Below are 17,091 nucleotides of genomic sequence, written 5' to 3'. Positions count from 1 at the left end.
CGCGCGACGAGATGAAACAACGTGATGTGACTTAAGCAACTTAGACAATTACGAGGTAATTAATTGCTGCTATAATCTCAATATAATTATAACGGAACGCGAAAAATGTAAAATAACTCTTAATAAAGCGAGAGAATACGCGCGTGGACGCGTGCTCGTTGTTTCGCATCCAGAGATGTTCCCTACTTTATAGACGCGTTAAGGAACAAAGATAGAAGGCTAATAAAGACGCGTATAGAAATATACTATATATATATAATATATATATATATTATATATATATGTGGAATGTTTAATGATCATGTATACATGATAACTTTGTATAAAAAATATATATCTTTGGCCTAAAATTTTGTTAGGAAGGCTACAAACATCGGTTCATACTTTCATAATTACAGATCACTGGTTGCATCGTTGAACACGAACCTTACATTCGGAAAATTCCAAATTTAGTTTCTGGTATGGGTGCATTTAGCGCTGCCGATAGACTAAGACCTAATACCACTCTAGTGTCGGTCGGATTGATCACACCGTCGTCCCAAAGTCTGAAAAACAATTTACTCGAATAACTTGCATTTACTCTCATAAAGTGAAAGGACTAATAGTACGTGAAAATCTACCTGGCACTAGCATAGTACGGACTGCTCTCCCTTTCGAATTTCTCTATGATCGGTCTTTTCAGCTGCTCCTCCTCTTCCGGGGTCCACTGTCACAATCGACGAGATTATATCGATAATTGACAAGACAATAACAGAACGAATTGCAATGTTTTGTACCTCTTTCCCATCGCGAACACGTTGCTGCTTGGTAATTTGCGCTATTACATTCGCAGCCTGTATCCCTCCCATCACGGATATTTTTGCATTCGGCCAGGTATAGAGAAATCTTGGCGAATAAGATCTACCACACATACCTGCGTATATATCAAAATTAAACAAACTGAACAGAACTCGAACAGTCGTTTATCAAATGCAAAGTACCGTAATTTCCTGCTCCGTACGAACCACCGATCACCACCGTAATTTTGGGCACTTGAGCGCAAGCCACGGCGTTCACCATTTTTGCTCCATTTTTAGCAATACCCTCGGCCTCAGCATCCTTGCCCACCATAAATCCTGCAGTTTTACAATGACCAGATGTATTAGTCATGGGAACGCGGCAATTTCATTCAACGAGATACGTACCTGTAATATTCTGCAAGAAAATAAGCGGTATCTTTCTCTGAGCGCAGAGCTGCACGAAATGTGTGGCTTTTAACGCGGCCTGCGAAAACAGTATGCCATTATTCGCAACTATTCCCACGGGGTAACCGTAAATTTTCGCGAAGCCGGTAACCAACGTTTCCCCGTACTGCGCCTTAAACTCGCGAAATCTCGATCCATCCACGATCCTCGCTATCACTTCTCTGACATCGTACGGTCGCTTCAAGTTTACGCCAACTATACCATAAATTTCATCGACAGAATACAATGGTACGTCCATCTGTTTGTCCAAGTTTACGTGCATCGGTCTTTGTCTATTCAAGTCTTTCACAATTTGACGAGCCAAGTACAAGGCGTGAGTATCGTCAATGGCATAATGGTCGGTGACTCCAGAGGTTCTGAAATTAAAACTGCAGAACCATAATCGAAAACAAACGATGTGTCCAAATGTATTTGTTAATTACCGACAATGAACCGTCGCACCGCCCAACTCTTCCGGAGTAACATCTTCGCCGGTAGAAGCTTTCACTAAAGGCGGGCCAGCCAAGAAGATAGTACCTTGATTGCCAACGATTATGTTTTCGTCGGCCATGGCTGGCAAGTATGCGCCTCCTGTATAAATTGATTAAATGTCATTGCGAACAATTGACGTATAACAGTGCTGAGAGATTCAAGTAGAATACGTGGATCATAGTGAGACCTGCTGTGCAACTTCCCATTACTACTGCAATTTGCGCGATCCCCTTCGAACTTAGGATAGCCTGATTATAGAAGCTTCTTCCGAAATGCATTTTATCCGGAAATACGTCGGCTTGTCTAGATAAATTTGCGCCACCACTGTCTACTAAATATATGCATGGCAAATGATTCTCTTCCGCAATTTCTTGAGCTCTCAAGTGCTTTTTCACCGTGATTGGATAGTACGTGCCCCCCTTCACAGTCGGATCATTTGCAACTATTACGCATTCAGTGCTAAATGACGACGACATATTTTTAACATAATTTTCAAAGAATTTTTTCAAGTCCGGAAATTGGAAATACTTACCCTTCTACCCTGCCGATGCCAGTAATAATTCCACCAGCTGGTACTTCCTCGTTATCGTACAGTTCGTAACCAGCTAATTGAGAAAATTCGAGAAAAGGAGATGTCGGATCGAGAAGCGTGTTAATTCGTGCTCGTGGTAAAAGTTTCCCCTTTTTTAGGTGTCTTTCTCTCGCCTTTCGTCCCCCGCCCTCTACAACCTTTTCGACTGTCTCTTTTAGTCTATCTACCATACACTTCATTTGTACATAATTGTCCTAGAAACATTTTTTTACCAGCTCCACATTCGTTCTGACACTCATTTTTAACCCCCAACCAGTATCATTGGCTCATAGATAATTACTATAGAGTTTATTCAATTATAATTTGTACTTTTTACTTTACGCAACGAAAATCGCTGATAGTCATTACGATGACAGTCATAGAATGTGGAATAAAATTAAACAAATACTAAATATTAGAAATCATAATTGTACAAATACTGTTATTAATTATCTCGATTTAGCAAAATAATTCAAGCTGTGTGATCGCTAATGATTCAACGATAACAGTTGAGAGCCAATTATTTTCATTATTCGAAACATTGCACGCACTGTTTTTAATAAATTATGAAAAAATGGCGCGCGCAATGTTCGTAATGTTTGTATTACGCGCCATACATCATCGTGACTCAGTTGCGCAGTCGTCTATCACGCTCCGAATGCGTTTAAATAAACGATATCAATTTATCTCACACAAGAGATAAAACAATCCGTTCGTGCAATTAATATCGCGATAATTTTTATATCCCTTCCAAAGTGATAAGGTAATATCGATCAAAAGTGGAATCCTTAAAGAGATTAGTTTCAGGATGATTCGTTTATGCATGAAATGCGCATGTACTCTCGTTCTAACCTGATACTCCGGTGACTTGGTGTCTTGTTCACTACCGATAATGATAGCTTCATCGTGGAACGTTCTTGTAGTATGGCGTAAATTTCTCATAAAAAGATTTCCTTTCCTTAACATCCTTATTAATATCGATCCTTTTGTTACTTTACTTTCGTGAATTATCTACAACAATAGCGTGTACTATGCTCACTACACTTTACGCTTACCTATATACACGGCAACTACACAATGTAATTCACTTATTTTTGAGACCGAACTACGCTGCCATCTTAATGAAGTTATTCACAGTTCGGAGGCTGAAGCTTTTATCGTGATATGCAGTGGGAATAACACATAATTGTAGCAGACTATTTATCAAAGCATTGTGAAGAGAGATAATTTTTTTCAACTCAGGATCACGTAGGGTCAATGATATAATACAAAATACGTCAAGATATCATAGATTTTTCAATTTGTTTTTCAATAGGACGAAACATAAAAATGCTTTTATTGCTTTTATTAATTGACGATGTTAAATTTTATATCTTTTACAATCGATGATGTAAAATGTTATAATATAGACAATACATAGACAAATTTTTAATTAATATATATTAAATTCAAATAATTGGTACGCATTGCATTTTATAGATGGCGCTCAGATCGCAGGTTTGTGCTAGATGTCGTTGGAAGCGGAGGTGTATCGCTACGCAGTATCCGTTTTGCGTTGCATTGATGAAAGGTTTAGAAAACGGGTGAAGTTGAGAATACTTTGTCAATCGTGGACGAATAACAAACGTGTCTCAATTGATAAGTAGCTAACGATAGTCAACGTAGAAGCAAAGAACGTGACAAGGTATTAGATCAAGTTCGAGAAAAATTTGAAAGCTTACAGAATGCCGGACATATCCAGTCTATCTCATTACCCTTTAAAGGTAAATATCATTAAAGTAACACTGAATTTGTCATTTCCTTGAATAATTCTACTTTGGAATCATTTGCTTTATTCCTATTCGTTGCACGTCATAGTCCTTACTTTCTTCGCTTTGTTATCGCTTTCCGCTCGAGCGATTACGACGATTTCCCTTCGATATTCAATGTTTCCGATTATGAGAACAGATGTCAGATAACCTCTTAAAATAACATTTTACGAAGGCTTTACCGTAGTTCCTTTCGACGATGCATGTTTTCTAAAGAGTAAAATAGAATTATGTAAGGGCACGGCAATGAAACAATTCTATAACTTGTTTGACAAGTTTCTCGTATTATCAAGGCGGTTTCTGCAATACCGCAATTGCATTATCAAGAATCCGTTGCCTAGAAAACTCTACTTATTTAGCATTTTAAGATCATTTTTTATGATCTTGTCGGATTTTTTCAGGTGATATTTGCAATTCATTTAGTCCTAGTAACATGGTAAGAATAAATTTTTTGTTTACTGTATACTAATCTGCAATTTAGAAAGTATTGTAAAGTACTGCAATATATGGAATGTCATATTTGTACTACATAGTTAAACGATGGATTTCTAGGAGCATTCAGGGACATTGGTGCCCAAGGTCTGTAATGTTTTACAATTTTCTTTTCTTCGTCTGTTTATTGTGGGCTATTCACAATATCGAATCAGATGAGCCTCTGCAATTTGTAAGCATTTAGCCATTCATATATATTTTATGGTTCTGGTAAGATCAGTGTTTGTAATAGAATTATATATTTTAGGCACTTTTTATAAATGTACTGTCCATTTTTTTTGACATAGTAACATTAGCAGTCTATTTCCCATCAATGTGTAAGTTGGTGCCACTTACTATCAAATTTAAGACTAACACTTAAAGCTTGATAAATTATATCGTTGATTAACCTCCCTACGCAGAAGATATATCAATCTGATCGCACGAACTTGTAGATGTATCTGAGACGCTTAGTGCAACAATTATGATCATAAACATGATTGTTCGCATCATCACAAGCGTATATCTTCTACGAATAGGCCAAGCAAGAGGTGGATGTTTATCCACAATGTTTACTACAGGTCCTGCAATGGGTCAGTAATACATTGGATACAGATGTTTTGTAGGCCTGCGTTGCTTCTACAAAGTTATGCTTTGAGTAGGTGCATGACATCTTTTGTTTCAAGTATGCATAATTATATCGCACAGTTTACGCTACGTTGTTTATAGCAGTATTTGTGAATGTAATGCTTGATACGATACAAACTGTTTACAATGTACAGCGTTTTATTTGCAACCATATTGAACTATGCACTGTGTCGTACTGCCTTTTTTGTACATGTGGTTCATAATATGAAGGGGGTGGGGAACAAACTTTTATGAATGTTTTTCTATTCTAGGCTTTGGTCGACAGGATTACGAGGACATATCTCATCCGATTCCACAAAATTCCGATTTTGCTGGAGTTTAAAAATACGATATGACATTACTAAAGTTCGATACGTCGAAAATTACGCGATATCATTGTCATATCTCTCGTAACTCGTAAGAAGTACGCGCACGTATAATCACGTTACTGACATTAAATACTACTTTATTTATATATTTTAAAATCTCTAACAACGATGACATTCAATGCAATCTAGAATTTTTATTTTATGTATATACGTATGCAAATAACGCTCCGTCGATACGCGATGACACGAAAAGAACCGTATATTATTATATCATTATAATAAAACTTAACTTAACTATACGTTTCACACGCCCAACCTATAGATTTTATTTTGTACAATTATTTGTACTCGTAACATGTGAATAAACATTTTCATTGCAACCGTATGCCCGAACTCCTTAGGTTTTCATGGACTGTAATCTTTAATCTTCAATCTCTTAAACTTATTATTTAAGACTAGATTGTTCGTAGATTAATGAAAAGAAAAAAAAAAGTAGAACACGAATAATCATTGGATCGATCCTCTGATGGCGCTGGCAGGAGATTATAAACCAAATTTTGATCAAAACAGGATAAATACGTTATTCAATATTGCTGTCTTTTGTTTACGTTTTTTGCTTAATTCGAATTACTTTGTTGAAAATAATATAAGTTATTTTCAACAAAGTAATTCATTTTCCACGAAAAAATATATTCTCTTGTACTCTTTTGCCCGTCCACCAGAGAATTACTAGACAATAAGAAAGATAAAGAAATAACGATTATGTTCGATTAACGATAAATATATTTTTGCGAAGGTATCGAAAGAGGAAAGAATGATATTCAAAGCAGCCGCGTAGCGACAGTGGCGCGAGTCAGTGGAGAAAGAGTGGCGCCACTGATGAACTATAAGAGCCGCATCGGTGAGGCGGCGTGGTTCAGTAGTGTGCGTGACCGTTCCGGGAGGAGGGTGACTCCACGCGCGGCCACACCGCGAAACCGTGCCCCACTCGCATCAACCACGAACGTCCACTCGTTTTCTCGTCTCGTGAAAACATGGCGGCCAGCGACGACGAGCCGATGCATCTCTACGAGGTCTTTCAAAACTGCTTCAATAAGATCGCCAACAAGCATCCTGGTGAGTGTCGTCAGTCACTGAAACAATACCCATTAAACACAGAGAATCAGGAGAATTCTGTGCTGTGCGTGTACCGTGTGAAAATAGAGCGACGGAGTCTCTTGTGTCTAGTGTCTTCTGCGAGAGCACCGTGCATTAAATGCAGCAAGCGTCGCTTTTGGTGGTTCCCTGGTGTCAACGAATCATTTTACAAAGGGTTAGGAAGAATTCTAGTGTTGTGTTTCGGTCCATCGAGCTCTCGATCGCATCGACGATCCGTGCCGGACGATTCTCTCGACTGACTCGCTCCGTTCTGTGTTTTGGTTTGCTTGTCAGTGCTTTGGACAGTGCTGCCCCGTCGTAGTGAACTAACCCCCCGAGAGAGAGAGAGATCAGTTCTCTTCCTTGTGCTTCGTGTATCGCTATTATTGTTCTTTCGTTCGTTAAAACTCGAATACTATTTGCATATTGTCCGTGTGGCGTACTAGACGCCGAAAATATAGCCCACATAACCTAGACATCGGAGACTCGTCGCTCTCTCGCTCGCTGTCATGTGCAACAGTCGATCGAAACCGTTGTGATACATTTGTAAAGCGTCCGTACGATTAATACTGAAAACAACAATTAGTTATTATTTATTATTAACAGTTATTATTTATTTCGCGTATCATCGACGTTCGTTGATGTGGCGATATTCGTTTTCAAAAGTTGGTCCCCGATTGGGCGAGACAGCCGAGACCCGATCATGTACCACGTGTCCTCTCGACGACGCCGCTGGAATCGTTAGAGGTTAATCGCTCGAACATAATATAAAAAAGACCATAAATCGGAATCTTTCTCCTGGCACGGAGCCTCGAAAGACTTCTGGAGGGTGGGAATTACGGTCCTTTCTTTTTTCATTTCTTTTCTTCTTTTTTCGCCTTTCCCTTTTCATGTAGTTGACCGAGAAAGAAATAGTTCTTACAATTCGGAGCATTGTTACGCCATGGTCGTTGCATCAACTGTATTTAAAAGAGGTTCCCATCCTTTCGCGAGAGTTTTAACACACGTCAATTCCAGCACGTGTCTGTTCGATCGAACGCTGATGGTATTATCGACGTTCGATGTTGATCACGCTCGTGGTCGAATATTCTTATCTGCTTTCGAAATTTATATCTAATATGGTGACATTGTCGAGCTTTGATTTATCAGTGATAAGGTTAATAAGGGTAGCAGGCTTGGTCGGTCGTGTCGACCACGAAATCATTTCGAAAATTGTTGTTCAAAGGGAATTGTAAAGTCGACTGTTTGCATGTCGCTCGGGATAGTTGGTAAACCGAGTCTCGGTTGTTTGTTTAGCTTGTGGATGCTGTTTGGAAAACGCTGGAGGTGGTGCATGGTTGTCCTCGACCAAATGCTCTTCCTAGTCGGTAACGAAATGTTTCGTGTCGCGCGTAGTACCTACATATACTACGTACACAGGATCGACGACTATCCAAATTAAACGTTTTTTCTTTCTCTTGTTAGACGAGCCGCGTTAGATCGATATATCGATGCACGCGGCGAGTTCGTGTATTTAATCGGAGATTAGATATACGATTCGCCGGCCGAACGGCGTGTCGAGTTTTACACGATGTTTGAAGAGCGGTCCGAATAATTTCGAAAATATCGTGTCGATTGTTTAGGATCGATCGTCGTCTTACTCATTTATATTCCCGATGTTTAAGCGCGCACGGTGTCGGGTTCGTTAAGCGTCAATTGTTCGGACGAGGCGGCCGCCAATTGCCAACAATCCGGTTAATTCTTCGCTCGTTTCGTCCCTGTTAATTTCAACGATTGCCACTTTGACTGGAAACATTGTATACGATTTGATATAAAGCCTCGTTCAGATTAGTCCAGTTACCTGAATTCATACGATTTAAAGTCCAGTAACTTGAAACTTCTTTACCAGCATGAAATTATCGTTTACTTTATTCCAGACATTTTTTCAAGCCTTTATACTTCATCAGCCTCGTTAGCAGTGAAACTTAGCAAATCGATCGGAACGATGCGCAGATTTTTTAGTTTTGCAGCTATTAAAATAGTGTGTGCGTTTTCGGTAATAATAATGTTTACTTTTATCAAGACAGGAACATGGTCACGTTTCTTATCTTATTTTGTTATTCTTGTCTCGTTACTTTAATCTTATACGATATATGCAGGTAGATATTAAAGGTGGTTCTATAGCATTGGTCAATTGTTACTTAAGGAGGAGCCACAAATTCTCATTCATTGTTTTAATATCTGAAGGGTCAGGGCTCGATCGTTCAAGTGCAAGGGTATCTAAAAATAAAGGGGAATCTCCAACGTACATTCCACAGATATTTCTTTCCATTTGGATGAAGCGTTTCTATCTTTGTTCGTTAATGGGACTCTACATACATATGTATACGTCTCAAAGGTTCTCGCACGACAGGATGGGCAAACGGCAAAATTGCACGTAATGCCACGAAAACACGAGCGTAGATTTTAATGGTCGATTCGATCTAAAATTATCAGACAGTGACTCACGAGTAAATTTACCTGAAGCGGAGTTTGTTTCGGGAAACCACGGCACGATAAAGCGTTCACCGTCCACGATACGTTTACTTAGGAGGAAATACTTTCTGTAAGCACTAATTATTCAATGTTGACCAACCAAACGCGAATGAATGTACAGGGTGTTTCAGAAACGATCTTTTACCATCTTGAAAATTTTATCTCTCGATATTCCAGCCTGTTTTAATCGTTGATATTACCGATTCATAGTTGAAAGAGGCTTATAACTGCGGAAGTAAAGATATCTGGATCGATGTGCATCTATTAAGACTCTTTCGCTTGTTTTGGTGAAGCAGTGCGAGCTTTGCCTCAACTCTCATTCACGTTCCCTAAACTTTCTCCGATTGCGATGTTTTTGTCCGGGATCGATATTTCGGTAGGAAGAAACGCGGTGCAATATCTCGGCGATGGCTGGAAAATCGAATCTTTCACGGGACGATTCTGTTTCAGCTCGTAAACTGTAGCGATGAATCCGTGCGACTTGCAAGTATTACAAGGGAATACCTCCTCGCAGGGATACGCGGCTGATTTGATCTGACCCAAGAGCGCCATTTCTGAAACTCTCTCGTTCCCCAGAGCGAGAGTTTGAACGAACAACCATAAACGAGCTCCAGACACAACACTCGTGACTTAGCTCTCCTTCTTCCTTTCTCTTTCCACCCCACAGACCCTTCGATTTCTCTCTTTTTCCCTTTTTACCTTATTTCTCTCTCAGGAGAATTATCGAGGGAGTGTCACCGTGATGCACCTGCCTCTTGCTCTCTCTTTCTCTCTTTCTCTCTTTTTTCTCACTCCCGCTATATCCCTGTCTTCCTGCCGCCTTCTCCTTTACTCTCGCATTGCTTATTGGTCGCACACGCGCCTCGCACACGACTCGGTACCGCAATGGCTCGCCTATGAAAATTCTCGATGGTACTTCGATTGGATAAACGGATGATTTCGTAACTGCGGAAATGAAAATGTGTACGACTCCAAAATGTAACCTGCAATTTCCTCTAGCAGCTATGATTCTGTATAATACGTATGTTGCCGAAAACGATCAGAGTGTTAGAGGATGGCTGTGCATATCGATCTATCAAGTCGAAATAAAAAAGGCTATGGATCTGTTAAATCGATATAAAAGAAAAAAAGATTGAAGCGATAGACGTTAACCGTTTTAAATTGTTCTAATTTTTCTGAACGCGATAGGCAAGCGATTTTAAAACTCGATACGTCATCGATCAATTTCGCTTCAAAACTATCTTTCCATATATTTTTGAAGTCGAATATACGTTTCTATCAGCCTCTTGAGCACTTAAGAAACATTAATTGATATCGCGTATGCGGAATAATATCGATCAAATTAAACAATCGGAAGGTGTGTATACATACGTGTTTGCGAAGCTCGCGAATTCGATTTCTTGCATCGCGAAGCGCGCTCTATTCTTCGAGACGTTCGAGCAACTCGTTACTCGTTAACGAACCATTCGTGAAGCCGTGTTCACGGAGAGGATGCGGGATTCTAGCGCTATTCTTCGGTAGCTTCAATTCCGGAAGCTGTCCGGTCTGAAAGTAAATCAGGGAAAAGTTTCCCGTGGTTCGGCTACGAAACTTTTCGATCCTCTTCTTAGGGAAGGCCAAGTCCAAAGTGCGTTTCATGTACGGGCGCGCACACACAAATCAAGGATGAGCATAATCTACATTTACAGCAGGGGCCCGATGAGCATCTGCTTCCACCCCTCTTCGCCCTCGACCCCTCATCCCTCGACGCCCTAGTCTGAATCCCTTTCTCCGCCAACGAGCATCCTCCCACCGTCGTGCACGCGTGTATTCTCCCGATCACGATCGTTTCTTCCTCGTCTGCGTCGAACTTTGTTCGCTCGTTCCCTCTCTCTTCCATTTACACGCCAGAAACGTATAATATACAGCCAACCTATAGTATACAGCGTCGGCCATAAGTATATCAACACGCTTATAAACATTTAGCGTAAGTCGAATGCTTTTGACTACTTTTATTTTCTAGCCGTACTGTTACAAATAAGCTGCGGATTTTTATGCAATTTCGTATTCTTATCAAGAGAATTGAAAAAACGAGACGAAATTTATTTCGTTATACCTATACGCGTAATACAATCTCCTCGGAAAGTAAGCCAACGCCCTTTAAACGTAAGACGGTTAAATTGGTTCCGGAGGTGACTATACCTGTCTATAATGTAAAATATCGAACAAAGTAAAATTCGTTGGCGTCTTGCATCGAATGTAATTGAGTAGGTGTGCTGATACTTATGGCCGACGGTGTATTATATACGCGCGTGCGACACCAGTGTCGATAGGTCACGCGGAGATCTCTTCGTACGTTATCTTCAACTTTATTATTTGCTTTATCACTAGCGAAAAATTTGTAATCATTTAAGCTCGACCTTTCAATTCATCACGATTTTTCCGACCTCTCCCTCTCTTCCATTCCCCCCTCCCCTCCCCCTCTCTCTCTCTCTCTCTCTCTCTCTCTCTGCATCTATTGCGTCTCGAAACAGAGGATTCTCTTTTTGCGTTCTTCGCGAAATCTGTGTAGATATTGTTGGTTGTTGTGGGTTTTATCTTCTCGCTGCGAGCAGGATAAAAATGCCCTTTGATAAAACGCCTAACGAGTCGTAACACTTTGTATATAGGATGATACTAATATATTGTGATGATATGAGTAATTTCAATATGCACTGGTATTTTTTTGTTCGAGGGTGAATGTGCGTCTTTCGATCGTGAGGTCATCGAGATAACAGTAATATAAAGGCGCGTATTTATCAGCAATCGTGTCCGCGAATCTTAAAATGTTGCAGAAATTGTTATATTCGCGCTTCGAAGGATTATTTTTCACTTAACGAGAAAACACGCGTATCACGCAGCCTTCTTCAAACTTAAGACGATTATTAACGATAAAGAAACGCGACTAGATGCAAAACGAAGGAAAGAACGCGGCAGAGTCGAAGGTTAGTCAAAGCATGGAGATTTACTTTCGGGCTCCTGAACTAGATTAGCTGGTTCGATAGCGGAGAGTAGACGCGAAGGTGTTTGAGAAGTTGGCGAAACGGGCGAGTGCACGGTGCGACTCGAATTCCTGACTAATGCAAGTCCCTCGTTACCGAACGTACGCCGCCATTCGCCGCGCTCCCGTTATGGTCGATATGAATTTGCCACAGCGTGAAACGCCATCGTCCTGAAACTCTTCGCTTCTCTCCCATTCTCCTTCTCTTTCTCTCCGTATCTTCCCCTCGAGAGTAACGCGCCAACAATCTCGTGTCTCCGCTCTTTCTGTATTTCTCTCTCGGTGGCCGTCCGCTGGTCTTGGTAAATTCGCGATGTTCCACGGGGAAGAGCAAAAGTCCATTAGCCATTGCGAGAACTGGGTTACCGAAAGGAGCTTGGACAGATAAAAAAGATTCTCGACGATTCTCTATATTTGGCGCTTGTCGTTCCCTTTCGCCGATCAGCCGTTTCTGATCCGAGATCCCCGATTCGAACTTCAAAGTCTCCAAAATCATGCAACATTTCCCTTGGTTTCTGTTACCACGGATACACGTTTCTTATGCCGAATGTCTCTGCAACAGTTGTTATCACGTTCTCTGGAAAGACGGTCTATCGTCCTAGAGTCTCTTAGCAGTTTGACTGAAAGCACCACCCTATGGAGTACCATATCCTGCTATCCTCCTGTCTCATTGGCGTAGGCTTCACTGTTCTCAACTTCGTTTCTTCTTTATCGTTATAATGGTAAAAGTTTCTTTGGATAGATTTACTAGTTTATACGTCGAAAACAACAAGTGAAATTCATATAATAGAAGTTCGTCGATTCTCCTTATTATCGATCATTTTTCATTCATACGGTAGGTGTCGAGCTTCAGATAAATAAAGTCCATATAAAAGGAACTCGGTTGTAATTTAAATTCTCTAAAATATTCCATTTTCTCCTTATACAATTCCACGAAATATCACTTTTGTAATAGAGCGAAAGTGAAAAATCTATCTGACCAGAAACCTTTACGCGCTGTTACATTTCTTTATTAATTATTAACGACAAAGAGAGATAAATTGTGGCAGCAAACGAATCGAAATTAAATCTGGGCATAACGCTCGACAAATATGTTCTAGTATAGTCCGCTATCGCAGCATAGAAGTTAAGTCTCTTCTGGTTAACGATTCAAAGTTGTGTCACTGCATAGATCCTCGATCTGCGTATTCTTGTTTTCGTTGTAAAGGTACCAAAAGTAGCTTCGCTTTCTAAAAGAAGTATAAAAAAAAAAAAAAAAGAAAAAAGAAAGGAAGGAACGAGATCGGCGGAGACGAAGAAATTGATCGCAGGCCGATTTAAACCGGGTAGGAAGAGCGATGCCACCTGTAACAGATCGTGAGCGCGCGTAATCGGCGAAAAGCTGGCTGGTCGAACGCGTGTGCAGACATTCACGCTCGCGCACAAATGCACGCAAGTGCGCGCCGCTGGTGGGTCTGTACGGCGCCGACCTGCACCACGGTTCGGAATAGACATCTGGCCAGATTTCGTTAAGTTTGGCCCACGTGTACACACCTATACGTACGTGTATATATACGGCATATATAGGCGCGTACACGCGACACCGGGGCTCGAACAAATGTGCATTCGGCTCCTGGCGCCACAGCCGAAAAGGGGGCTCTGATTTTTTGGCAGGTGCCACTGTCCTCGACCAGCGTCACTTTCCGACGTTCAATGGCCTGCCCCCGACTCACAAAATTCCTCGGAATTTCGAATCTCATCGACCGCGAGACACAACGGGTCAAACTCGACCATCGAACTTTGTCTGCCCTGTAATTTCTCTCTGATCATCCTCGACTCGATTCTCTCTCTCTCTCTCTCTTTCTGTCCCTCCCCCCTCCTCACCCATTCCTCGGATCCGTCGATTTAGTGGAAAGCAATTCTCAGAAGAAATAGCTCTTCTGTCTATCGTCGTTTATAAGGCACCCTTGCCTTTCCACCCTGTGTAAAGGAAAGGCCATCGAACGCGCGTGAGAACGCGTGATCTGGTAAAACGTGAAGGCGAAAATGGCGGCAGCTTCTCACCTGTTGAACGCAACCCCGAGGCGATGCAGAAGATTTGCTCCTGCCTCGAACGTTAATACTCTTGGTGGTCCTCTTGTGCCGTGCTGGTTCGCGTGAACCCGTGAATGAAAACCCGGGTTAACCTAGCCGTGAGAACTGGAGTGAGAGGGAGAGAGACAGCGCGAAATCGGAGCACGTGTACGCCACGTGCCATGGGCGGCACGAGTTCGCGCGCGCGCGCGCACACGCACGCACCTTTGCCACCTTTTTTCCACCCGATTTTACTTTACGCGGGCACTTCACTTGTTTTCACCATTTTCGATCTCGCGGTAGCAAACCGTGAACCTATTCTCGCGCATACTCGCGATTTTCGGACGAATCGTGCCAACGTGCGCGCATCCTATCTTTCACTTTGGGTTTATCTTCTGTATACAGTGCCCCATGAAAGTATTTGAACGATTATCATCAGACTGCGGATTTTTATGCGAATTCGTATTTATATGAAAACGAAGAAAGTAGAAACCTAGACAGAGGTTCGTTTCATCCACTAAATATTACAACAGGTCTTGTATTTTGGGAATTTTATATATTTTCGTTATTATGTACATCCTATACATGTTTTCGATCTTTAAATAGCCCATACATGTATAAAAATTCGTAGCATTCGCTTTTCTGGACAACTATACCTTAAACGAACATACTACTCATACTCGTCATACTGACGAATAGAGTGCTGATATATTTGCGAAACTATGCGAGAATGTAGATGAATATACAAATTTATAAAATATCTGTACTAATGATGTATAAAATATCTTTTATTTGTATGTGCAAAAATATGAATTTGCGTAAACATCCATAAATTGAAAAGTAGCAACTAAAATTCGAAGCTACGTCGTTCGTGTTTATCGTTGCTTTTCTTACGGAGACATCGAGTTGGATTCTGTCCAAGGAACACGAACAAAAGGGATTCGCGAAACGATACCCTCGACGGATAATCCATTTCAGGAACGTTTCAGATCGTTTTTCTCTATCAGTCCGGTTCGATTATTTTATTGGTCTTCGCTTAGGTCAACATTTCGGGAGAATTTAAATTGAAGTAGAAATTGATCACGAGGAAGATCGAAATTTCAAGAAAACTGAAGAGAGATTTTTGGTTTTACAATGTTTACAAACCTGTAAAAGACACCTGTAAAAGATGGCGCTCTGAGAAGACAGATCCCCCTCTTTGCCCAACGAACGACTCGACTACTATATCGTTTTCCTCTGTCAATTTATTTCTCCCAATTGTTCCTGGATTTTCGTTCGGTTCGAGAAGAAGAAACTTTAAGAAAAATGAACGATGAATCATATATGGTGCTCCACGTAAGAACAACAGCAAAGAAATATATTTATCTATACTTGAACAATCTTATCGCTATCGGTCCAAGGCTGAAACAGTTCCGGTCAGAAGGAACCCGATATTTGTGATTGTTGCTGCCAATGTATTAAAAAGATGTTTGAGAGTCACTGGAGCCCCCGTAGCCTGCGCCACTGTCCTCCGGTGGGCCCCTTCTAGGGTAACACGAAGGGGGGCACTGACAGCGACAGCTGCCGCTGCTGCTGCTATATTCCCCTCCTTCTTTCTTTCTCCATCTCTCCTACTCGTTGTCCGTGTCTCGCCGTTTCCACACGGTCCCTTTTGCCGGAGCCATAGCCCTCTTGGTCCCGCGGGGCCCGTTGGCACCACGGCATCCCCACCATGATGCCCATGGTCGCGTGGCAGCCAGCCTTCTCCTCTACAAAATACACCTTCGCTGTTCCGTTTACATCCAAACGCCGCAACGGACGGTCCCCTTTTTTCTTCCTTTTTCTTTCTCCCCCTCTCTTTTTCTTTTTCCCTTCGTTCTTTCTTCTTGCAGCGCTTCCTTTCCTCAGACTGCGAATATCACGCTCGAGCCAGCCTCGCTCCTTCTTGCGAATCGTACGCTCGATTCGACTCTTCGCGTTGATACGTACCGGTCGCTGGCTTGCTACTCTTTTTATCCCAAATTTTTGCTGCTCCTGCTATCTTCCGCTACGGAAAGTAACGGTTTCAAAATACTCGCTCCGATAGTTTGCATCAGTCTCTCTGATTCGGATTTCACCTGCTCTGCTTGGCATACAAGGGATAATTTAATTAGTTTCGTTGCAATTGGAACGTCGAATGAGAATCGACGCAGGCTCGATTATATTTGTATCAATCGTATATACGTACACGTACATTTATATATATGTATACATACACGACTTTTACGCACCTGACGATAAGTATTCTTTCGTTGCTACGCGTGCATTGCTCTTCGTACAGTAACAAGTAACTGCCGAGAAAAAGTGGCTCGTCTGCATCGATCCCGAGTGAAGTATTTCCGCGAAGTCCATCGGTACTCGAAGAATTTGTCTGGATCGATCAACGCGTTTCGCCACTTCAATTTCTATATTTTTCGCTCACATTCGTGGGGTCCTTGTACCTATCCGTGTACCTAGCCGTACACCCATAATACACTACTGAAAATCGGTTTCAGAGCCGATGAATAAGTTGCGATATTATATGTAGAAGTATAATGCACACGCTCTTCCGATTATTTTCACTACACTGGTTCCACTGTGGTCTTGCGAGCGAGCTTTCGAAATTCTGGCCTTGCAAACAGCTTGGAAACTTGGAGATATAAAAACTTGCGTACAAAATTCCTTCGAATATTAATTTCATCCAAGTCCAAGCTGAACATTTCAAGACAATAGCGTAAGACCCGCGTGTTAAGTAACGTTAGATCGTCTTTGCGATACAACAGAGAGGAACGATCGTAGATCGATAGAACGATTCGATTCGAGTCAGAGCTCTGGTTCGGTTGAGCACCAG

The 17,091-nt window shown here is 41.4% G+C and overlaps 3 protein-coding genes across 14 annotated transcripts in view; 2 read left to right on the top strand and 1 right to left on the bottom strand.

The window, feature by feature from the left end:
* Positions 1-237: 237 nt before the first annotated feature.
* On the bottom strand, positions 238-3,484 carry LOC100646006 (methylcrotonoyl-CoA carboxylase beta chain, mitochondrial). Of its 2 annotated transcripts, none has more exons than XM_003400398.4 (9): positions 3,139-3,484; positions 2,248-2,501; positions 1,903-2,174; positions 1,667-1,814; positions 1,185-1,600; positions 981-1,115; positions 777-913; positions 621-706; positions 238-545 (listed from the first exon to the last, which is right to left on the bottom strand). In XM_003400398.4, exons 1-9 carry the CDS (start codon positions 3,250-3,252, stop codon positions 428-430), a joined length of 1,680 nt encoding a protein of 559 aa, XP_003400446.1. In that variant the 5' UTR covers positions 3,253-3,484; the 3' UTR covers positions 238-427. The 2 variants fall into 2 exon arrangements, with proteins under 2 accessions (XP_003400446.1, XP_020722212.1); XM_020866553.2 differs by lacking the exon at positions 3,139-3,484 and adding an exon at positions 2,904-3,038.
* Positions 2,926-17,091, top strand: part of LOC100645175 (transcription factor 12) — a 107,213-nt gene continuing 93,047 nt past the window's right edge. For all 11 annotated transcript variants that reach the window (XM_012315856.3, XM_012315863.3, XM_012315862.3 and 8 more), the window contains exons 1-3: positions 2,926-3,049; positions 3,766-4,049; positions 6,318-6,637. In XM_012315856.3, the coding sequence (XP_012171246.1) occupies positions 6,556-6,637 (82 nt within the window). In that variant the 5' untranslated portion in view covers positions 2,926-3,049; positions 3,766-4,049; positions 6,318-6,555. The remainder of the gene's footprint in view (positions 3,050-3,765; positions 4,050-6,317; positions 6,638-17,091) is intronic.
* LOC125384655 lies at positions 4,011-5,906 on the top strand. The gene is made up of 6 exons (XM_048411953.1): positions 4,011-4,049; positions 4,496-4,530; positions 4,590-4,758; positions 4,834-4,903; positions 5,021-5,158; positions 5,465-5,906. The coding sequence occupies exons 1-6, from the start codon at positions 4,011-4,013 to the stop codon at positions 5,533-5,535; spliced, it is 522 nt and encodes a 173-aa protein (XP_048267910.1). The 3' UTR covers positions 5,536-5,906.

This window comes from Bombus terrestris, chromosome 14 (assembly GCF_910591885.1).
Source record: "Bombus terrestris chromosome 14, iyBomTerr1.2, whole genome shotgun sequence".
Classification (NCBI taxonomy): domain Eukaryota; kingdom Metazoa; phylum Arthropoda; class Insecta; order Hymenoptera; family Apidae; genus Bombus; species Bombus terrestris.
This window is presented reverse-complemented; position numbering and strand designations above follow the sequence as displayed.